The 24,885-nt window shown below is 51.0% G+C and overlaps 1 protein-coding gene across 4 annotated transcripts in view; it reads right to left on the reverse strand.

Annotated features, from left to right (window-relative positions):
- Ccdc88c (coiled-coil and HOOK domain protein 88C) overlaps positions 1-24,885 on the reverse strand; it is a 119,559-nt gene that overhangs the window by 92,434 nt on the left and 2,240 nt on the right. For all 4 annotated transcript variants that reach the window (NM_001432084.1, XM_087553894.1, XM_087553895.1 and 1 more), the window contains 1 exon segment: positions 20,595-20,703. In NM_001432084.1, the coding sequence (NP_001419013.1) occupies positions 20,595-20,703 (109 nt within the window).

Consider the following 24,885-nt stretch of genomic DNA (forward strand, 5'->3'; position numbering starts at 1 on the left):
CGGGGTGTCGCACTGGTCAGGCAAGCACTCTACCACCAAGGCACCTCCTCTAGACCTTTTAACTTTTGATTCTATCTTATTTTTGTCTGTGATACTGGAAATTGAATCCAAAGCTTCGCAGAGCCCAGGCAAGTAAGTGTTCTACCCCTGAGCACATCCTTAATTAGCCCTTTTATTCATGTGTGTATGTGGGGGCTGGAATGGGCAGGTATGTTGTACGTGCATGTGTGCGTGCACACACTAGCCCCTATGTGCAAGTAAAGTCAGAGGATCCCCTATGTGCATGCAAAGGTCAGGCTTTCTGCTCCATCACCCCCATCGTATTCCAGTGAGACAGGGCTAGCAGACAGCAAGCTCCAACAATCCTTCTGTCTTCCCCCCACAGCACTCAAATTACAGGTATGTGTGTTCCTATCAGACGGTTCACGTGCTCACGTGGCTGCTGAGGATTTAAGTGCAGATCCTTACGCTGTCGCAGCAAGCTCTTACTTGCTGAACAATCTCCCCAATCTGTTTTTGTTTGAGATGGGGTCTTGAACTCCTGCTCCTCACTTCTGAGCACTGGGATAATAAGCCTGAGTCACTATGCCTGGCTTCAGCAAATATTTCTGAATCACGGAGGACTGAACCTGGGTCTTGTGCTTGCTGTGAAATAGTCTATTCTGAGTCACATTCTGAGCAGTATTGGAATTCACCAACGGAGTTCACTAAACAGACCAGGTTGGCCCCTTCTCAGTACCTTCCAGGTCCAGGCCTCTGCCTCTCTGCCTACAGACTTGGGGTTAGGGAACTGCTCCTCACAAGTGAGCCATCCCTCCAGCCCCAGCTATGGTGCCTGCCCCCCACCCTCCAGGGCAAACTGCCTCTCTGGCTGGCGCTATTTCGGTCAGAGGTCCAGCTAGGAACTCAGGGGGCCACCATCTGATCTGTCAAGCGTGACTGGCTTGGTTTCTACTGAATGCAGCCTTTGATCTCAGCTTCTACCTTGTTGTCCAGGAAGGGGAGGGCTCCCCTCTCATTCTGCTTGAATGCAGGAGTGCAGAGGACCCAGGAGACACTGTCGGGGAGAAGACAGCTAGGGGCCCAGCGGTTGGCCGCCTCCTCTGTCCGACACAACTTGCTAGCTGCTCATCTTCCTGTCTGAGGAGGCTGTACCCAGTTGTCACTGGACAAAACCAGTTCTCCCAGCTCAAGAACGGTATAGGACCTGGTGAATGGCGGATGGGAAACTAGACACCCCTGGGAACAGCTTCCTTCTTGATGAAACAAGGTGCTGGGAAAAGACGGAGCTCCCGCAGGTCATAAACTATTTTATTGTCCGCTGCATGCTGGGACAGAGAACCTGACTCCCCAGTGGAGAGCGCACAACACAGTACTACGACAGCTTCAAAAAGACGCAGCTTTTCTCACAGCAAGACAAATAAAAGCATCTGTGTGTAAACGTCGACGGAAGTGGGGTGACTGCTAACAAAGCTGGCAAAAAGGCAGCCTTCCCGTTTCCTTAACAAAGGCCAATTCTGCACCCAGCATGAGGGAGGGGACAGCCTTTCCCAGCACCTCACTATGCACTGGTACCACAGTACACCAAGTCCTGGGAGGGCAGAATGAAGGCATTGCATCTGGCCATGTCACAGTGTGACTAATGAGTCAAATGCTGAACTCTGGTCTTGAAGGCCTCACTTGCTTCCTTCCTTAGGCAACAATGTCCTCAATCTGTCCCTCAAGCCCATAGTAAGGGGTGGCTCTTAGGTCCTCAGTATCAAAGCATAATACAATTTCTATCTTCGAAAGAGGAAAGACTTCATCCTTTCTTATTATTCAATGCAATATTCCCAAACACACACTTCCCACCCCCATGACCCCACCCCGCCACAGCCTCTTAATGCACCCCACGAAGAACCAGCATTAACACTCCTTCTCACTGAGCATAGTACCCCAAGCTGGTTTTGCTTTGAAGTCTGGGTCCTCAGAGCTGCAGAATCCAAGCCATGAGAAATGCAGGTGGGACGTATAGTTCACGGGCCAGCAGCTTCCCCAAAGAGATCACCATTGAATGCTAGCAACCAGATGCAGAGCCACAGTGAGCCTTTTCATGTCCTACCAGATTCACAGTTCTCCTGACCCATGAGTGACTTCAACATAAACTCCTAGGGCTCCACCTCACTGCACTGCATCAGGATTATGACACATGTTACTGACAGTTCCGAGAGTGTGACAGAGCCATCCAGAAGACTGAGAATCCCAGGCCAGCCCAGGCTGTACAGCAAGACCCCTTTCCCTTTCTGTCTGAGGCTGCTATACCCTCGTAGGTCTTACTACATAAGCAGGGATGGCTTGGAATTCTCCATCTTCCTCCACCCCAAGTGCCTGGATTTCAAGCATCTCCACACTCTGCCCCAACTGCGTTGATAGCATTTCGTCTGGAGCAGGAACTATTCCCTACAGCACCCCTAACTGAAGTCACCACAGGAATTTTATTTCAGAAGCTAAATGGTGCAGAGAAAAACAATGGGCAGAGACCAGAAAGACTTGGGTTCTGAAATCAACACAGAGACTCAGGCCACACAAGATGGTGCAGGTCTTACTCCCAGCACTAAGGAGGCAGAGGCAGCTAGCTCTCTGTGAGTTTTCTAAGCCAGCCAGGGTTTCTTTCCAGTGAGACTCGGACTTAAAACACACACACACACACACACACACACACACACACACACACACACACACACACTCTCTCTCTCTCTCTCTCTCTCTCTCTCTCTCCCCCCCCCCTGCGCCCTCTCTCTGGGTATGGCCCAGGGCAAGCCTCTTCACACTCCAGGGCCTCTCCTCATCGGTGAAATGAGGACAATACCCAAGCCATCTGCTTCATGATTTTTAATGGGCTCGCTGATGACTGGGCTTACTCTCTGTGTTTCTCATATGACAAAGCTACAATTAAAAACCTAATCCCTGCTAGAACCAATAAGGCAGCATATACGACCACAGGCATGCATGTGCACACCCTAATACAGATACATAAAACTTTGAGGTACATACAGCTCAACCACCATCCTGTTCTGTGGCCAGGCTCTAACGGCTGACCAAAAAGTCTTCATTCTAGGGGCCAATCTCCTTTTCTCTGCCTCTACCTTTGTGTGTGTGTGTGTGTGTGTGTGTGTGTGTGTGTGTGTGTGTGTGTGTGTGTGTGTATGTGTGTGTGTGTTCCCTGTTGCTGTGCTAAGACACCACGTCCAATGCAACTTTCAGAGTGGTAAGAATCTATCATGGAGAGGAGGAAGCATGGCAGCAAGCAGTAATAACCATGGTGGCTGCAGCGGGGGGGGGTGGGGGGGGTGGTGTCACAAACATGGAACAGAAAGAACGAAATGGCCTAACCCCAGGGACATACTTCCTCCAGGAAGGTCATGACTCCTAAACCTACCCAAACATCGCCATCAAACAGGGACCGTGTATTCAAATGTTTATGTGCGACACTTAGCACTCAAAGCACCACAGTGCACGTGTGTGCTGTTTTGTTACTAGCACATTTCAGACTTTCCCACAATGCAAGTGTTCAAGTGGGAGGGAAGCCTCACCCTTTCTCTATGGGCCAGCATACTTCCTTTCCACGCCTGGGACATACCCAGGGCTCTGCTGTCAGCAGCTATAAAACCTGCCTACACCTATCTCAAGATCTGAAGTCCAACCATGGCAGCCAGAACTCGGTGTCTGCACCACCTCTGAGCATCCTCGGATCAACAGAAGCAGAGGTGACTGCCATGTGGAGGACTAAGTGACAGCATTCTAAGGGTTTGAATGGACTGACCTACGTATCCTTAGCCCAATCTACTGTCTCACTTTGTAAAGAAGGAAGCCAAGGCACAGAGAGGTAGAATGGCCTGATGCTGGATAAATGTGTGAATGGCAAGGTTTTGAACACCTGCAAAGCTGCATCAACTCCGCAGCTGCTGGCGTGGCCTTCCTGGCCGGGCTACGTTACTGTCACCTCAGGTGGCAAGTACTCAACAGAGGGGTGACTGGAGGATTCAACCAGCAGGGACGAGTAGTGATGGGGGCCGAAGGGAGTATCCGGGACAAAGCAGGGGGTTATGCTTTGAAAATGCCTAACACAGAAAAGGCCCAATTAGACCCTGACACTCTGGAATCCCATCCGTGGTTGAGGCTTAGAACTAACTGAGCATGGTTATACCAGATGTCATCCAAGCCAGGAGTGTGCTCACCTAAGACAACCTCCCAGGAACCTGTCACCCAGCTTTAAGCAGGTTTGAAGGTGCACAACGCCTCCACTTGCTCCTGGATGTGGTATCTAGAGGCAGGGTGCAGCTCGTGCAAGTCCTGCCAACTGGCCCAGAGGACGCCTGGTGCTGTAGCACCTTCCCGCAGGGACTAGTTCAGGCCAGGTGGCTTCAGCAGAACCTACCCTGAACTATAAGAATCTTTTTTTTTTTTTCCCGGAGCTGGGGACCGAACCCAAGGCCTTGTGCTCCCTAGGCAAGGGCTTTACTGCTGAGTTAAATCCCCAACCCCTACCCTGAACTATATAATCAGTGATAACAGAACCCAGGAAAGCACTGGGGGCTACCACTCCCCAAGTTCTTCCTAGAGCCCCCCACATTCTAGTCAGATGCACATCGTCTGCCTTGGTAGAGGCTCCCTGCAACAAAGCCACATCAGCCTTCCTCACGCTAAAATGTCCACGGAAACCAGCGCTAAGTGGCAGCCGCCCTAGGGACTTTCCACAGGGATTTATACGGCCTCAGGCCGATGCCTGGAAAGGAAACAAGGCAAGGAGGGAAGTAACCTGAGGCACTGGAGTTGAGATATGAAGTCTAGACTCAGCCGCTGCCGTCTTCAGATCTCTAAGAGGTGGAGCAAAACCATGTGTGGCTCATTGCTGTGTTATCCCGTGTGCCAAACAGGAGCCGCTTAGGAGGACCGAGGTTCTAGGCCCTCACTGCTTACCGAAATCCTCTAATGAGAACTGTTCGGATATAAGCCTCAAGCAATGCTGGTATCCTAAATCAGCAGGTCAGCTAATTCTTGCTGAGGAATGGGGTTCTCAAGGATCCTTCAGAGAAGCTGAAGTGAGCACTGTCCCACTGGGTCCCTGAAGCCTCTTTCACAAGCTTCTGTTTTCATCTTTTGTTGTTTTTTGAGATAGGGTTGTAAGTAGTTCAAGGATGACCTTGAACTCCTGGTCCTCCAGCCTCGCCTCCTGAATTCTGGGATTATAGGTGTATGCTAATGGCCATCTGTCCTGTCTGACTGGATGGTGCTAGAGACTGAACCCATCGCTCATTCTATGACAGGAACACACTGAGCCACACACCTATTACCCCCTTTCAAGCTCTAACAATCCACTGATAAACAACTACTATGGTCTTAGAAACACTAAGGAACGTTTGTTAACCCCTCAGAAATATCCCGGCTGTTTTCAGTCAGGAAGTGGGTGAGAAATGCGGTATTCAAGTGAGTTCTAGCCCATGTATGATGTACAGCCAGACTTCTGTCACCCCTGTTACGTTGAGATAAGCTCTGCCTTTCCACTTTGCATGCATGTGTGCTGCCGGGAGTCCAACACGGGCCTTCAAATACACGAGGTAAGCATTGTACCACTGAGCTACATCCCTAACCCTGGCTGAACTATCAATTATTAGGTGGTCTCAGACAACCCTCGCCTATGTAAGTTAAGAGGGCTGAGCTGGGACCTGCAGCCCTGGGTGGTTGTAATCTACCCTCTAATGCCCTCAACACTGACCCTGACCTCTGAGCTCAGGTACTCTGAGGCCTGGACAAGCACCCAGTTCCTTTTTCTTGGGAAATGTCTTAAGCCATGATTATGCTTGGCTGCAGAGCTCTGGATGGTGGCTCAGCCACACTCCTGTGTAATGTGGATGAGAAGCATAGCATAGATCAGAGCAGAGAATAACTATGCCTGCTGCTTAACTCAACAGCTCCCGGTAGGAGCCCAAACCGTGAACAAACAAGAAGTGCCCGCGTGGCAGGCCGTCAGCCTGTGTCAGCCTGTGCGTAACACTGAAAACGACTAAAAAAAGGATCGAAACACTCGAACACATGCCGTTTCCACCAAATAAAGACAGATCTGTTCCAACCGTGGGCCGTGACTCAGAAGCACACTTGGGGAGCAAGCTGTTGCCCCTCCCTCGGGGATCCATCAAAAGGAGTTCCCCGGATATTAATAGACCTCAGCTGTCGCAGGGAAGCCAGAGATTTCCTTCCCAGTGACGGGCCACAGCCTCCGCAAGACAACGAACTGAGAACCACTTTAGTGTGCCAAGGCAGCAGGAGGACGAGTGGCAGGTATGCGTCTTCTCTCCTTTTGTTATGACTAAGTGATAAAAAGTAGAAGGCCAGAAACAAAGCACACAAGTCCCTGATTCCTCTTAACCCCCAGACATGATCCTGGTCCAGACTCCACAGCAGTACTAGGTGGGGCCAGACAAAGCCAAGGTTCCCAGGTCACACACCTGCACTGGGATCAAACTCGGTCCAGTTAAGGAAGGTGGAACGGAAGCCCCAGGCTCAGCAGCTAATAATGGTCAAGAGAACTGGGCTTGAGGGAAAACGTGACACAACCCACCCTCCTTCCATTCTCTCAAGACAAAAGGGTACAGACCTAGCTCCTGACCTCTGCTCCACCTTCCTTTAGGCCCCCAAGCCCCACCCTCCTCCAGGGAATGCCACTCCTTTCTGGTCTAGAAGCAAGTCCAAGAATCCAAGGCCTCAAGTGGGGAGGGATATTTGAGTGTCTGCCAGGTTAATTCGGGTTTGGTGCGGAACATGAATCTCTAAAAAGGCCTCGACTGAGTCAGCAAGACGGCTCAGTGGGTAAAGGTCCTTGTGTGGCAACTTCAGTTTACAGCTGGAACTCGATGTAATGGTAAGGTGAAGAGAACAGATTCCACAAAGTTGTCCTCCGATCTCTGCAGGCATGCATGACACAATCACTCACTCATACACACACTGTGCACGCACACACATGTATGAGAGCATGCATGCATGTGCACGCACACACTAAATAGTAATAATAATAATAATAAATAGTAATAAATAGGATTTTAACAAAAAGTCTTCTATTACAACCCATCAGCCACATCTCAACTGCTAGGACTTAAGATTGTCTTAATGCAGAAAAAGCCCCAAGCTGACCAAGAAAAAAAGGAAGGAAGGAAAGGAGGGAGGGAGAGGTTGGCGGAGCGGCCTAAGCAGTCCTTCAGTGGTTTCAATGAGAAATGTGCCTCACAGGCTCGAGTATTGAACACACACACACACACACACACACACACACACACACACACACACACACACACCCGTCCGGGGCTGATGGCACTGTTTGGGGAGGTTACAGCTCCCTTAGGAGGCAGGAGGAAATACTTCCCAGGGGTTTGGAAGAGTTTACAGCTTTGACCTACTTCAGTTTGTTCCCTCTACTTCCTGAATGTGGTTAAAGAGAGGATTTCTCTCTCTGCTTCCTGCTCCTGCTGCCACACCTGCCCCACCACGATGGGCCCTTAACCCTCTGGAACTGAGCCAATGTGAACCCTTCCTTCCTTAAGTTGGCCTGGCCATGGTGTTTTAGCACAGCAACAAAAATTAACTAATTCAACCAACTACGGTTATTTATCCTCTCTTAAGGCCAGGGCCCTTATGATTACCACCACATATATATATATTTTTTTTTATTGCAGGCCCACTCATGCCTTCAAAATATATCCGGCACACTGTCACAAGTTCCACTGAGGCATCAGTTGTGGACAGGGCTCCTGGTGCAACACCTACAGCTTACAGTGCCAGATGAGGACAACTCAAGATGGCCTCCGGGGCTTTCACACTTCTTAAACTGAGCCTCAGGCAGAAAAGCTGCTGCTGCTGCTGCTGCTGCTGCTGCTGCTGCTGCTGCTGCTGCTGCTGCTGGTTTGAAGATGGTCCCCTGAAGTTCAGTGTGTGGAAACTTGATCCCCAAGGCAACAGTGTTTGAGAGGTGATCTGGCCCCAGGCCCTGCTCTCAAGAACTGATAAAGGCTTTATCACAGGTCTCCCTCATTATCTAGAAGCGATCCCTTCCCATCCCTCCCTCCTCCTTCTGCCGCCTATGGCACAGAATGAGGTGCTGCCCTTGGACTCCAGACTTGCTAGCCTTCAGATCTGGGAGGAGAAGAAGATTCTGTGGGCTACAAACAGTTGTCTGTGGCCCTGATGTTAGCACTATAGAATGTACTGGCACAGGGGTGGCGCAGGATTTGCCAACTGGCTATTCCAAACCAGCACTGCCGGACAAAAGACAAAGCCAGGGCCAGGCTGCCACACCCTCCTGACATGCCATTCGGAAGCCAACCACAGGTCTCACTTTACGTGAGGACTGCGAGGCCAGAGAGTGGACTGCTACAAGTCACTTCCTTGAGAACAGGGGAACAGAGTTCAAGGCCCCAGAAAGAAAGGAGAATTTTCTCCGGCCACTTACTGTTTTATATCCTAAGACCTCACAACCTACAGGATCCTGGGTTCCTCTAAACGCCATTTCCTCATCTTTAAGACAAGCATGCATATTGTAGGAGGCGAGGCAGGCATGTCTCTGGGACTTCTAGGGCATACTGGTCCACAACAGTGAGGTGTGCGCGTCAGCTACACGTTAGAGACCCTGCTTCAAATAAAACAAAACCTTCAGGTCATAACAACAAAGAACAAGAAAGACAGAGATGCCCCACCACAGCACCCAAAACTCTCCGTCGTCAACACCAAGCACCTAACACAGAGGTCAAGATTCAGAACACTCCACAAGCTTCAGAAGCCACTCTGCCTGTTCTCTCTCGAGATGGCCGTGTGTCACGAGACCCTGAAGCACAGAACACTGAGCTCTGGTTTTACACCCTCACAGAATACCTGTCTTGCTGCCTGCCCCTCCCTAAGAAAAAAAAGGAGGTGCCGGTTCTTTGCTCTTTGTTTCTGACTTGCAGGAAAATATACTTAACATCAAACAGCACTTGGCTGTTACGGGTACGCGGCTCAGTGGCATTCACTCCACGAGCTGCCGTTCTTCCATCCAGCCCTCGCTCTCATCACAACTCTCTTCATCTTGAAGAACTAAACAGTTAACTCCCTGGGCTCTGCGCTTAAGAACTAATAACTCCCAAACCAGGCAGCCTTCTACAGGACGAGGGATGAATTTCCTGGAAAACTATATTCCTTTCTCTTCTCTTTTTTTTTTTTTTTTTTTTTGAAGCTCTAGCTCCACTCAGGAACTTAAGAGCTCCATTACCCCTCAACGCCCTCTGAACTCTTCAACCCTGAGCACGCACTTGGATTTCAAGCCGTATCATAGCTTCACTCTCTGAACTCCTGGCCTAAGGTGCCAGCCCCCTCCTCAGGCCACCAGATAAAAGCTCCCGCAGGTGATGCTGTTCCCAACAACCTCGTGCCTGGTGGTTCAGCTCTGTGCTGCCTTGCAGACACTGGACCCAGGAGAGGTTCAAGGAGACCCAGGGACTTAGAAGACCTATAAACCTTGGCATCAGATTGTCTCTTTCTCCCACAGTCCCACAAATTCCAACCACTAACCCTGGAAGTGAGGAAGGCTGTGAACTGTGAATGTGGAGGACAGAGGTCATGACCTGAACCTCCCATCGGAGGATGGAGAAGGTCAGACACCTCAATCGGTCACAACAAAGAGAGACAGGGAAGCTTCACTGGTCACATTTCTAATTACTTTCAGTTAAAAACCAGCAAGTTTAGAAGGAGGAGATCAAAAGGCCTGTCACGAGGCTCTGACCTGAGAAATCACCTTAGCCCATAACGAGGCTCTGAGTTTCCATACAGACGAATGTAGAACCGTCTCGGTCTGACCCTACCTCTCACCTGGCTCTGGGCTCCTGGGCTAGGACAGGAAGCTGCTGGAGCAGCTGGGCTACTTTTAGGAAAGCATCAGTCACCAGAGTCAGGTAGAGCCCTGACAAGTACGAGGGCAGTAGCTGGCACCAGAGTTCCTGCCCTTGGGACACAGAGACAGCCGTGGGAGCAGGACATGAGATGATGTAGGACATGAGATGATGGTGATAACAAAAACCTCGAGCTGTCTCAGGAGCCTGTGCGGCCTTCCAGAGGAAGCCAAGGAAAGCAACCGTGGGCAGGAGAGACAACATGGACAGCAGTTGGTCATGAAAAACAGCCCTGCTCCAGGACACCAGCAGGACAGCAGAATCCAGTTAAGTAACCCTCTGCCTCTGAACCGGCCAAACCCAGGGAGCTGAGGCATAAGAGGAGCCAGGAGAGGAGGGCAAGCAAATCCAGTTGCCCTGCTGTTAAACTTCTGGACAGATGAGGAAGGCACTTCCTCAGGGCCCCTCAAGGTGCTGTCCAAGCCAGAGGCAGCCTGAACAAATGTTCCTTCCCCAGTTAAAACCCAGCAGGTTTAGAAGGATCAAAAAGCCAGTCACGTGGCTTCCCAAGAAACAAAGGTAGGGCAGGAGAGGAAGGGAGAAAGTCTCCGGTGGGTGGGAGCAGCGCTAACACCTCTGGGTGACCCACACCTCAGCAGCAAGCCAGACTCCTAGGAAAATGTGGACTTTCTGTCCCATGAGGTCAGGAGAGCAGGCCAGAATCACCAGAAACCGCCAGTCCTGATACCTCAAGCCTGGACACCCATGTCCATGACTCAGACAGTTTCCATGTGAAAAATGCAACTCTTCAAGATCCATCCATAAAATTCATGTCACCAATTTCTTTCCTCCCAAGGCGAGGGGCTACACGACAACTTAGAGGAAGGGCCAGGCAGCCTCTCAGTTCTGGGCCACACTCTCCACTTCACTGCCTGCAGCTACTGACTTGAAGCAATAGCAGGTTTGAAGGAGAGGCATTTATTTTTTTAAGTTCAAGGTCATTCATTAAGCTTAAGCCTTAGAAGGCTCAGGGGAGCCAAGTTGGCTACGCCATGTTGAAAACGATCAACTTAGTTTTTATCCCCCTGAGCTTGAGACTCTTAGTACAGATGACATGTGGCACTTCCTTCCACAAAGCGAACAGCACATGCAAAGAGAAAACAGTGGGGGACTTCAGACTCCGGGGCCCTCAGCACTGTGCCTCACACAGTTACCTCTGTGCAGTCAGGGTCGAAGCAGGCCCTGCACCAGGCCCCAGCCCACCCAGAGGTCAACAGTCTAGAAAGGGTAACAGGTCAAGGGCTTTGTAGGGTTGTTGTGGCCTAGAGCCAGGATCCCTATGCAGGCCTGGAGCAAGCCACCCCACCAGTTCCATGAACGAAATCATTCACTTCATCAGGCAGCAACTTATTTTGCTCGTGTCATTAGCGCGCACAGAAGGCCGTCCTGCTTCCCCCGTGAGTGTGGTGGCAGACTAGCATAAAAGGACTTAAGAGCTCTGTTGCTGGTGCCAGGCGAAACTGGGCAGATCCCTTCAGTAAGAAAGTGTGGAAACCACTTGGCACTCTAGATGTACCCAGAAAGCATAAAACCGAAAGATGAGAGAGGAAAGGGAGAGACATGCATGCACACACATGCATGCATGCATGCATGCATGCATTTCATATGCATTCACATGAGTCAGAGCAGACCGCCCTTGGAAAGTCCTTTGATCCACTCCACTAAGAGATTAAGTGCTGCCTGTCTACCATACCTCTACCAAACCACTGGGCAGCCCAGCCACCAACCCATCAGATCCAAGGTACAGCACATCCCCAGCACTGAGCCCTTTGAACCCTCCTGCCTGCCACCCTCCTCAGCAGGCACTGCCAATCACCCCTCCTTCCAGATAGGAGGGAACTCAGGGAGAGGAACCGAGCAGCTCACCCTTGGCTTCTGCAGGTCTGCAACAACTGTTTACCCTTCTGTATGGATTTATGTCACCTGACTCCTACATTCTCCACCTGCATGTGCCCTGTCCCCTCACAGAACACAAGCTCTCCCCTGGCAAAGCCAGCCTGAGGTGGGAGCTATGCTGTTCCGGTTACAGACCCCACATACTCTGGTCATCCCCTTATGCCTCCCGATAGCACATAAGGCAACAGTGTCATTAGACAGATGGAGTTACTGTTGCTAGGAATGGGGTCATATGGGTCCCTAGGTCCAAATACCAGTTAAAGGGCCCAAGCCGATCCCGAGATGGAATGCCTCATCATGGCTGCCCTCCCCCTAGTCTTTGAACCGCAGGTTTCCCTTTCACAGCCTAGTATCTAGAAAGGCTACCACCCAGGGCTCTCCAGTCAGAGACCTGATGATGAAACGCTTCCAGACCAAGACTAGCAGCTCATGAGGGCAACAGGGGTCTGTCTGCTTTCAGAGTACCTCAACACCCAGAGTGACGTCCATCAATCTGTTGTCCGCTGAAAACTTGATCTCAAGCCACTAGACCTCCACAGCGTACACACTATCGCAGTATCTAATTACCTCCTAAAAGTGCCTACGGCCCAAACTATAACCAACAACTCAGAATCTGGGGTGGGCTATGGTCTGCGCATCCCCCCGTAAATCTGGCTCCTCTTACTAGAAACATCAGACTGAAATTATCTGGGAAAGGCCAGGGTTCTGAATGCCTTGGCAAAAATCACAGGAGGGGGAAAAAAAAAAAGCCCTGTCTTTCCAGGGAAAGGGAAGAGTTGAATAGCAAAAACTGTTATTAGCCTGGCTGTGCACCAGGGAGCCAGCTTCTAGGGAGCAAAGAAAGCTTGCCTGGGCAAGTTTTTGTTAGACTTCATCTGATAAAACCTGCTACAACATCAAACTGGCTGACCTTGGCACTGAAAGCCACCTCAAAGAAATAGGAGACCCTCCCACCCTCCCTTCTCACTTTAAAATTTTAAGAACTCCATTTCTGCTATTTGGTCGCAAGAGAACCTGGTTCCTACCTTTCCTAGGCAGGCAACCAGGACTGAACAAATGGCTAAAACTTTCATTCATTCCAGCAGGGAACTGATTCTCTCTCCAGAGCGCCCAGCACCTCTGCGTGCTGAACGATGAACCGCAGACCAGAGACTCAGCAGCCCTTGGCGCAGCCAAAGGGTAAGGCATTAGCTGCAATTCTGTAGACAGCATGAATTAAGACCTCTTGCGGTCTTCCCACCCTCGTCTGTGCACCCAACACAAACGAGGGACTCGAAAACACAATTCCTCGTAAGACCGAGCCACGGTGGAAAAACACACCTTGAAATGGTGAAAGTACTTCAGAGATTCTGCACAGGAAGGTCAGGTGCAGGAAGGCCAGGTGCAGGTCTTTGGGCTGAGAGAGTGAGTCCTGAGCCCCTAAGCACTGGGGTGGACAGAACAGACCCCCGCCACAGGGCTGGTGGCATTCTCTACAGCTGGGAGCAGAGGACCAGTGGGAGCAAGGCCAGCACACAGGTCTAGGGATATTTGGAAAAAACCCTGGTGATTCAAGATCTGGACTCAAGACCAAGAGGAGAAGCCCACAGGAACATTCCGGACTCAAGTGTATGCACACACACACATATTTACACCTGCAGACAATACTCATCTGCATGCAGACACATGTATACTCACTCATATTAACACACACACATGTGCTTATGCTCATTCAAGCAAGCTCATTCTAAGACAGAAGACTCCAATGCCCCTGGCAGAATCCCAACTCTGCTAATTACCTCAGACCCACCTTTCACCCCTCCCACCAGCAGCAATTAGCCCTGCACCTTGACATCCTGCTGCTCTGTGGGTGAGGGAACAAGCCAGCTGCTCCCTCTGCCCAACCCTGGAAATGCTGGTTTCAGAAGTGTCTCAAGCAAACCAGTCCCTACTTCTGGGGCTCCAGGCGGACGTGAAAACAGGAGCAGCCCTTTCAGTACACTCTGGGAAACCATGACCCAGTCAGCCCCGAGCTTAACATCCAGCTGCGCCCATGCTGATCCACTCAGAGCAAATCATGTCCCCATAGACTCCAGAAGTTTAATTTCTCTAGGCAGTCAACGACCAAGGAGAAACACGCTTCCTGGGGCTGAGATTTCCTCCTTCCTACCTCTCAGTTTCTTAATCTGTAAAATGGGTCCAGTAACTTCTTCCTCTTGAGGATGTGACTTTAATGACAAACAGGGCAGCCAAGCTTTGGTCCCAAGACTAAGCTTCCCCCTGCTGTCTCAGCCTTGATTCCCGCCTTGGGCAACATCCCCACATTCCTGTCTATTCAATAGGCCTTCACACCCTCTGAGGTGATAACACAGGTGGGGAGAAAAGGAGGAGGTGAGGGGAGAGGGAAAGGAAGCAGGTGACCCCACAACCTGCCTCCCCAGAGGTTTGGGAATGTGGCAAGTCAACAGGGCTGGGACTCTATGACCTCCAGGCCAGCCCACAACAGAGGGGCCAGCAGGCTGGGGAGAGAAAACACCATACCTGGGAATGTAGAAAAGGGGTTCCAGTAGCCCTGAGTGCCGCAGCCTCCAGCAGTTGGTTCCCCGTGCCCACCAGGCTGAGAGGGGACAGACCCTCTACAGACCATCCCTTTCCTCAGTCTGCAATCTCAGTGGAGCTGGGTCATGAAGCAAGCCCACAGCTGAGGGAGTCCACAAGGCTGAGTGTGGGCTGGCTCAGTCCCTAGTGATTCTGCTCTCTGCTGACCACTCCTCTCCTTTGGCTTCTGCTGTACCTTGGGGTTCCCTGGCTTCACATGAGGAGCCCTGCTTACTCCTCCCACACTCTGGTCCTGGGCTCATTGCCACTTGGACGGATGGATATCTTACCTATAGAGCTCTGACGTGTGACTGTGGAATCACCCACAGCATCCCGTGAATCCCAGCAGGACTGCTCTGTGGACCCCAGACCGCCTGCCAGACATGTCCCAAACCCACGCTGGCCTGCTCTCCACACCAGCTCCTCATCACACACTATAGACTCCAGGGTGACCACCAATCAGAGACCCTCACTTCTCCTCAGGCTGGTGTGTCTACTACTACCAAGTCCCCAAAATCACCTTGTTTTATTACCAGCTCCCAACCCTGCTCCCTCTCAGGGCCAACCCAGCATTCATTCTTCACACAGGTACCAGAGTTTCATCTCAGTTATTTTCCTTTATAAAATAAAGGGGGGGGGGGGCTACAGCCTTTCATGTTCAAAAGTTCTGAGTGTGTGTATGTGCGTGTGTGTGCGTGTACAACTCAGATGTAGAGTGCTTGCCTACGACAAGGTCCCTGGCTCTAGTAAAACAAAAAATACCTAAGATCCAAAATCCAGAAGGATGGAGTTCATGTTCACTAGCAGACGCGCCAAGCTCACCCTGTCCCAAATCCAGTCTCCTGCCTGCTTCAGCTCCACCTCTCAGGTGCCTCCATGGGCACCCCGTCACTAGCAAGACACAGGTGCAAGCTAAACACCATTCCCTAGAGAGTGCCATCAGTCAGGGTCTTCATCTTCCCTGGACCTGTATTCGGACACACTACCATGTCTTGTGACAAGCTGCAATGACAGTCTGACCTGCGCTCCCTCCCGAAGTACCTCAGGTACAGACAACAGCCTTCAGAAACACACAGCAAAGAGGCGAAGAATGGGTAGGCCCCACCCCTCCACCCCCATCCTGCACCCAGCCACACCCACCTCTGGGCCACCAGGGTTTCCTGTCTTGCATTTCATCACTCTGCATAAACCCATGGGGGGGGACAGGGGGCAGGAAGAGGAAAGGAGGGGCCCACACGCACGCTGTCCGTCCACCGCTCCTTTCCCCAGATGCTCTTGAGCTTTAAGCGAGCTGCCAGCATTCACACCGAATCCCACGAACAGACAAAGGCTCCACTGACCACAAGGAACAGAGCCAGTCCTGCTGCCTCGGACCCTCTGATCTCTCCCCTCCTCCACCATCCCCAACTGCCCTCATTGGGAGTCGGCCCTGACGGACTGGCAGGGACCATCTCAGGCACAGGGTGTAGCTGAGACACAGCGTCTGCCTAGCATTCGGGAGACACCAGCTTTTGCAAAGTGAGGATGCAAATGAACACCGCCCCCAGCTTTGGGCTTGGGGTGAGGACACAGCCATCTCCAGGGCCCACCGGCAGCACAGAACCCTGTGTCTTTCAAACAGGGCAGCAGCAAAGGGCACAAAACAGTAATTCACCAGGAAAAAAAAATGGACAGGTCTATAAATAGGGTAGTTGTAACACCAAGGAGCAAACACCCCCTCCACAAAGTATTCACACCCTCTGACCCAACAACTCCCTGCCAGGAACTTACCCCGAGGAAATGAAAAACCGTTATTTGCTAAACAACTATGTACCATGTACGTTCAGGGTGCTGTGGCTCATAATTCAAAACCAGCACAGCCAGATAAAACATCACACACACACACACACACACACACACACACACACACACACACACTCGCAGATATTCAAACACATGAATGTTTAAACGCCAGGGAAAACACTCAGTCCACCTTAAATGACAAAAAGAACAAATAGGTTGCCTAGAGGCATGGGGAGTTCGGGCCACACAGAGGGCACGATCTTGAGGACCAAAATGGGGGTCTCCAGGACGGGGAGATGATGGATGAACTAAATTCCTTTCACATTTCCTAACCTGGAGTAAGGAAACATTTGTGGGGTCAAAAACATTATCTTTAAACTCCTCAACTGTAGATGCAAATCAGCCAATCAGGAGGACAAGCACACTCTAGGCTTTCAAGTCGGCAGTGGGGAAGGTAATTTCTCTGCAAAGCCAACGATATGTGTTATTCATGAGGCAAGCCCTGTGTGTGCCTGAATTTCTCTACCCCTCGACCAGCTAAGGAAACACTGCTTTGCACTCTGAGGCACACAACACAGGGCTGAGGAGATCTGCACCATGTTGCCAGCCATCAGCTATGTGGATCATCTATTGCCTTCCCTTTTTTTTGCAAATTTTTAAGACCAAGTCTCAAATAGCCCAGGCTGCCCCTAAACTGTCTATGTAATCAAGGATGGTCCGAGGCTTGCTCTCCCTGACTCCATCTCAAGCACTCGGATTACAGATGTATGCTTCCCTGTCTGACTCTAGTCTTACTTTTGACAAGGTGTTTCATACTAGCCAGCAAGATGGCCTTGTGGGTAATAGGGCTGGCTGCCAAGTTCCCACCTGGTCAGAGAGGAGAGAACTGGCTCTCGCAAGTTGTCCTCTGACCCACAGGTACAGTGGCACACATGAAAAGGTATTTCATGCTTCAAACTGTTCACTGTCTCAAGGCACTTATCATTTGCCAAACCTGCCACATGCTTATCTAACGTAGGTGTCAACGGGCTGGCAGGCTTCCCATCTACTGCTTATAGAGGTTAAAGATCACACAGAGCACGACTGGAGATGTAGCCCAGTCAGTACGACTGCCTAGCACGGTCAAGGGCAGCCCTTCAAGAACATGGAGCTTGGGGGCTGCAGAGGTAGCACAGCCATTAGGAGCACTTGCTCTTGCAGAGGACCCCAGTTTGATTCTCAGCACCCAAACAGCAGCTCGAAATACTCCGTACCTTCACTTCCCGGCCTCGGCGGCACCAGGAGTGCAGGCGACGCCTAGTCACAAAGACAGGCAAAACACCCATTCCCGTAGATAACACTTTTTAAAGGTACTTTCAAAAAAAAGCATCCTTTCCCTCACCACTGGGGTGACCCCTGTCCCTTCTGGCCACCTCAGACAAAGGGAGGTGAAAGAGCTGGTTTTGTAAGACAGTCTCACTGTGCGGCCTACACTGTCCTCAAACTTGCCGTACAGCCCAAGCTGGCCCCAAGCTCTCCACCCCAGGGTTGCCTCCTCTCTAGCACTGAGATCACAAGCGTACATCACTGTGCCTGGCTGGGAATGGCATGTGGGTCATTTCATCCCATTCTCTGGGCTAGTTTCCAACAGGGAAGCTGGGCAGTGGTTCCTTGGGAAAATGCCTATTGAATACCCTTGAAAATAGGCTATCGTGCTCCACTAGAAGGGAAACGGGCAGGATGTACAGTTATACATATGGTATGCCCATAACAGCACAAAACAAAACCCATTCACCCAACAACGGGCAGGAAACACTAAATGAGGTGGGCAATCGTCTCTGGAAAGGAGCTGAGCGCTGTCACCTGCCTTCATGGCGCTTGTTTGTCAAGCTGGGCAAGCATTCTTCTAACTGAACTTCTGAACTTCTGTTCCCCATACGTCAGAAAGAAGAGACAAGAACACTGCCCAGGTAACGTGTCAGACGCTAATACGCACACTGTACCAGTTCTTTCCAAACTGGCAAGATGAGGGGGCAGTGACACTGTCGCTCCCAGCAAGGGCTTACCTGGAGCTCAACAGTGACCAGTGCCATCCCCACGCTCAAAGAGCTAAGAGTGGAAAATGACAAGAACACGAGGTCCTCTTCCCCACCCCTTCTGGGTCACCCAGTTCCTCCTTTGTGAGACAGTTTCCCATTTGGAAACACCTCTCGTTGGCACACTGTCTCCAGTGGCTGCTGAGGCCTTTCCTCCAGCCCAGACTTGGTCCTTCACTGGCAGCAGGGGACCCACTGGGCCTTCGGAGACCCAAAGCACACTGTTTTCAAGGACCTAGAGCTGCAGTAAAAGGTGACTCACGTCAGCTTTGAGACCTAGACCACCTTCCCAGTAACTATGCTGCTCCACTCTTTATGTTTTGTTCTGTTTTTGGGTTTTCAGTTTTTCTCCTTGAGACAGGGTTTCTCTGTGTAGCACCCTGGCTGTCCTGGGGCTCACTCTGTAGACCAGGCTGACCTCAAACTCAGAGACTGACTATCTCCGCCTCCCAAGTGCTGGGATTAAAGGCATGCACTTCCACCACCTGGCTCCATAGACTGGTAGGGGCCTTGTCCCTTGAATGCTTAGCACATGCTTCCTCTGGTACAGGGCAGAGCTCCAGCCTGTTACAATGGTGCCTGCAGACAGGAGTCTGCTGTTAGCCAGCGCAGCCCCCCCCCCCCCAGGCTTCTCACTACAGACTCGAAGTTCACAGAGCACGCCGCTACCTCTGACCAGCTGACAAAAAGAGGCACCAGCTGAAATGCCCCAGCTCACAGCGCACCCAGCCCCACGTGTAGCTCCCCTTAGCTCAGAGAATGAACCCTCTCCTGGGGCCCTCAGGCATCTCCTTCCCCTGGACATCTCCCTAAGGCCCTGGCCCCTTCCTTAGACCCCTGCAACTAAAGAGATGAGACTTGTTGGAGTCTCTGGAAGCTGTACTCAGACCTCACGGAGCCACAGCCATGCTCTGAATATTCATGTGTGTGTACATTTGGGGGCCAAAGGTCAACCTCAAGTGTTGTTCCCCAACAGATTTAGTTGAGACAGGGTCTCCCTCTGGGATCTAAGGCTCACCAATTATGCTGCCCACCGCCATGTCTGGATTTTTTAAACACGGAATGTGGGGATCAAACTCAGGTCTCCATGCTTGCACACCAAATATTTTACCAAATGAGCTAATCTCCAACCCCATTCTTTCTGTTTTGCACATGATGGGTATGTGGTATGCTTGTATGTGGATGTGTGTTCTCATGCGTGGAGGTGCATGTGTACGGGTGTTTCTGTGCATGTGCCACAGCCACACTCTTACAGCGTGTGAACACTTCTACTGCTTACCTCCGCCGATGGGAGGACAGACACAATCATGACAGAATAGCCTTCCCTCTCCCAACCCATTTCAAATCCAGACTGCAGAGAAGGCAAGGATCCTGTAACACCCACAGCCCTAGACAGGGCCTGGGCCCAGTGCAGGCTCAAGTCACAGCCAGTATTTCTCAGCTGACTCAAAGCAGCATCTGAGGCAGAGGGGAGCCTCAGGTCAGCAGAGACCTCACTACATCTGCAAAGGCCCCTGACTTCCAGCACCAGGACTCAGTTACGATCAGGAGGCTGAAAGTGCTGAGTCTGGGCCACAGGTCTGGTGAAACCCTGGCCCACGACACTCAGCGTGACTGTGGTTTCACCTGGAATGCTGATACATGGCAAAAGGCAGTTTCACTGCTAGGCAGAGTCTCAAAAGCCAGGGGTCTGAGGTCCCCCGCTGCAGCCCATTTCCCACCACTGTTGTCCATGCAGAGCTCACCAACTCTCTCAGAGTGTCAACAATGCTGACCCACCCGCACATCTGGTCAAACACATGGAGCAGGGCAAAGTGGATCCTTCACTCCATAAACCCAGATTCCTGCTGGCCTAGAAACACAATGGCTCCCATTCTTGACCCCTATAGCATTTTTGTGGCTCCTTCTCTCCCTCTGCTCTTGAGTGGCTTTTGCACAAGAGCCACTGAGCCAGAGGCATGGAACATGTACCTCTTCCAGAGAGTCCCCAAGTAACACACAGAGAACAGGCTGTGAACCAGGGGCTTCCAGCCCCGTTGGCATTCAGAATGAACCAAGGGACAATGCAAGCCCCTCCCTCTCTGAACGGCCACCCACAGCAGGGCACGCCACGGGCCAGCAGATAGCTACCACTTACTTTGGCTTCTTGTGGCAGCCGGTTCAAAGGGCCCCACTGCAAACACGTGGAAACTCACTCGAGGGGCCTCTGTACACCCACTTGAGAGAGACTTCTGTGCATACCTGTGGAAACCCACTCGAGAGGCCCATCACAGACTTATGGAACCCCTCCCCGGGTCAGCAAAGCACAGTCTACCTGGTAGTAGGTCTTGATGTTCCTCACCAGGATACTCAGGTTTTGAATGCGCAGGTTGACGTCATTGTTGACGTGCTTGTTGATACGCTGGTTGCTTGGCCTGGGGTCTCTAGAGTAAGAAACAGAGTAAGAGTCACACCCCAGGGCATTCACTGTACCCCCTTCCCCAGCAGAGGACCGGTGTTCAGTGTCGTGAGCTCGGTCTTCCCTTGGTGACCATGAGGCTGTGACTCTGTGATTCAAGTCCACGCCTAAAGGCCGAAGAACACGGCTCGTTCCAATACTGTCCCTGTTTCCTCTGTTGAAAGCGCCAAGTGGGACATCCAAGTGTCAACACTGTGAAAACTGACATACGGATACATAAAAACCAATAACCTGTCCCAAACTGTAACCTACCACTAAAAAGACAAGCAAAGAAAAATATGTGAGACACCAAGAAAAGGAGGAGCTGGAGAGATGGCTCGTCAGTTGTTTTTTTTTTTTGGTTCTTTTTTTCGGAGCTGGGGACTGAACCCAGGGCCTTGCGCTTCCTAGGCAAGCGCTCTACGGCTCGTCAGTTTAAGAGCACCAGGTACTACTCTTCCGAGGGTCCTGGGTTCCACCCCCCAGCACCCTCAAAGCTGTCAGAACCGCCTGTAACTGTCATCCCATGGGATACCCTTTTTCTGGGGTGCAAGCATACATGTAGACAAAACACCCACATACATAAAATAAGTAGGTAGATCTTCTTTAAGAAGGAAAAGAAAGAAAAATACAGAACGTGTATGTATCTGTGACCTTCAGAATCATGTTCCAGTACAGGTCTCCCTGCCATCTGGAATTAGGCTGGTCCTGCTGCTGCTCTGGGGATGCAGTAGTGTCTTGACAAGCTGATGTGTCTAGGGTATGACTGGTGTATCGTCACACCCCACAAGAAAACCCGAGTGTGGGAAAGCCCCAAGCATCATTTTCCAACCTCGGGTGAAATCGGGTAAAGGAACCAGAAGTCAGCTCAAGGCAAGTACAGCTAGCTCATCTGCATGCAGGCCAGTTCCCTCGAATCCTGTGTGGGAAACGGCTGCCAAGAAGAGCAAAGTGGAGAGGGGAGCTCTGCTTTTCATAGCAAAGGCCTCCCACTCCCAAGGCACCACCAAGGATAAAAGCAGGGAACTCAAAGCCCCTCTTCCCGGTTTCATCGATCAAAAGACCTGTGATGATAAAAGCACAGAGCCTCCTCGGGGCTGATGGGAGCCACAGAAATAAATCTCAGGGCTCTTTGGCTCCCTCAGGGCCACATTTACAGAAGACGGAGAGAGAGAAGGAAAAGACCCACACCTTGAATCGTTTCAAATGTCACTGGAAGCACAAGGCTCTTTTGTGACACAAGCTGTTTAACAGTCGACCTTTGAGTAAATATTTGACATATACTATAGAGGCTCCACAGCGTCCCAAGCGTTTGAACCTTCCCACAGCCCCTGACTTCACAGTCATCTCACAGTCCCTCAAACAGCCACATCCGGTGACAACACTGTCCCCACTGCATGATGGCGTCTGGCGACGCCATATTTACCTGTTTGGTCACCAAGGAAATGAAGGCCAAGAACACACCCGAAATTAACTTAGCAAAGAGGCAGCATTCTGTGTTTCAACTGCAAAGGCGGTTAGTCACTAGAGGCCTTCCTAGTATGACCAAGTAAGGGGTTACACTGAGGGACCAGCTGTGAGCAGAGCAGCACCACAGGCCCAAAGCTTGACACATGGATCTACACAGCTGCAGGCCTTCCTAATTTGCCACTCTTGTTTTGGGGGAAGCGAGGGGTGAACCTAGGCTGCACAGATGCTTCACAAGCACTCACACCCAGGCTACATCTCTAACCTTTCCTTTTCCTCTCTTTCTTTCTTTCTTCTTTCTACTTCTGAATCTCATTATGTGGTCCAGCTAGCCTTCAACTAAAATGCTCCTCATACATCAACCTTTAAAATAAATGACTGGGATCGCAGGTGTTAGGATGCCCAACTGCTTCGTCGTCGTTATTTAAACCCTGGGTTTCTTTTCTCCGAGACGGAAGTTTTACGTAGCCCAGGCTGCCCTCAAACTTACTAAATAAACGAAGATGACCTTGAGCTTCTTCTGCTCTTCCTGCCTCTACTTCTGACCAGGATTCCAAGAGTGTACCACCACACCTGCTACGTGCAATGCCAGGGATTGAACCCAGGGCTCTGAGAATACTAGGCAACCATCTTACTAATGGTGCCACACCTGCTGCCTCTAGATTTCATCTGCACCGGAGGGGCTATTCAGGGGTATCAGGCACCCATAACATCAGTGTACACCACTGACAGCCACCCATTGGCAAAGGGTCTGCCCATACCCAGGGCCTGGGATGTGCGAGCCATATCTGTTTTTGTTCTCCACAGGCACGGAAAGAAACAGCTAATTGAAGGGACACTAGAAAAGAACCCTGACATTAGCTTGGTTATATGACTAATTACACTAATTATCACGATCATTAGTATTCCCTCAGTTAATAAGTCTCGCAGGGTAAATAAAGAACGCTTATTAGGAAATAAACCAAAGGCCTTAGCATTGCTTAAGGCAGGCAAATCTCATGTCGACCGACTCAATGCCCCACACCAGCTGCTAGAAATGAGGGTCAGAGGCCCAGGGCTCACAGGAGTCTGAATAAGCCACAGGCTGAGGGGAACTTGCCACTTTCCTAACAAGGGCCCAAGTCAGCAGACAGAGCCCCTAGTCCTGAGGCTCCTCTCACGAGTACAGATACACATGTGACCCAGCCCTGCCATACTCAGACTACACTAATGGCAGTCAGACATTAATAAGCACCACCTTGCTTCGCCCTCCCCATCCCTCGTCTACAAAATTCTAGCCCCTTATCACAGATCAGGAAACCGAGGCTTCGGGAGTACAGCAATCTGCCCAGTGTAGCACAAACAGTGAGTGGTAGAATCTATCCTGGTCTGAAGCTAGCAATGCTTCCAGTTTCCCTGCAGTCCTCACAGACAAGAGGAAAACAGTCAGTGATCCAGACTACTGCAGTCGGTGATCCAGACTACTCTGTAGACTCTCATTTGGGAATCCTAGCCCTGGGCCTCCCTTGAAAGCTGAGCCCATGAGGGGTTTCCTGCTTCCAGGTGAGCCTGATGTCAGTGAGGCCAGGGCCAAGGGACTACTACCCAGCCTTCTCGGGTTGCCACAGACAATGGCCAGGTGCAGTCATGTGACCACAGCCAGCCTTCAGAAGGCTCTGAAGTATTAGGTAACAGCCTCTTATCTCAGCCCTACCCCAACCCAGTCAGCCACACCGCTCTGCCATATCCAAAGGCCACCGCCTCCCACCTGGAGAGAACTGATCAAAAATAGCCCAGCAGCAGTCTCTGGGTACCCACCATCACTCACCTTATCCTCAGGTTAACACTGCTCCACTGGGCAGAAAGGAAGACCTTTCTGGAGGCCCAGCTGAAGTCAAGTGTTAGCCTAGACCTTAGACTCAGCCTCTATTTCATCAGGAACAGAGGGAAGGAAGTAGACTGCAGAGGGACTGGTGAGATGGCTCAGAGTAAGGCACAAGTCTGAGTTCAACTCCTGCAAGCTGCCCTCAGAACTCCACAGGCGTGTGCACACACACACACTCACACACTTCCTTTTCAAAAGCAGACTGAAGAAACCCAGCACTCTGTGTATGTGACAGACCCCAACAGCCATTCCTATCCAGTCTAAGCTAGCAAATCGTCTCACTTGATCTCCACGACCATTTCTTTAGGGTAGAGCTTTACTTCCCACTTTTAAGATGAGGAAACTGAGGCATCTACCAAGAGTCCCAGAGTCACACTGCTTGTGGGAGGATGACCTCAGGTTCAAGCCTACTCCGACCCCTTAGGATGCTCAACACTCAGTCAGGGGTCTTTTTTGGTTTTGTTTTTTTGTGTTTTGAGATAAGGTCTCACGTCACCCAGACTGGCCTTGAACCTGCTATGTAGCTGAGACTGGCCTTTATCTCTTGATCCGCCACCTTTCAAGTGTTAGGAACAGAGATGTGCAACAACACATATCATCCAAGGTCCTTTTAGTTACGCACCGCCGGAGGTGGCAGGTATAGAAACCTGGACACTCTGGGTAAACACCAGAACACTACAGGAGCCCTATCTGTATTTTATCAAGGTTACTTTACAAGGAGTAAAATGCGTGTAGCTTAAGTCACAGCCCTGAGTGGGGGGAAAATACATTCCAGGGAGTCACACCACAGCCCGTTTGGCAGTCAAGCCCCGCCCACTTCCGGAGGGGGAAAAAAAA

Source organism: Rattus norvegicus, chromosome 6 (assembly GCF_021556685.1).
Source record: "Rattus norvegicus strain SHRSP/BbbUtx chromosome 6, alternate assembly SHRSP_T2T, whole genome shotgun sequence".
Lineage (NCBI taxonomy): Eukaryota > Metazoa > Chordata > Mammalia > Rodentia > Muridae > Rattus > Rattus norvegicus.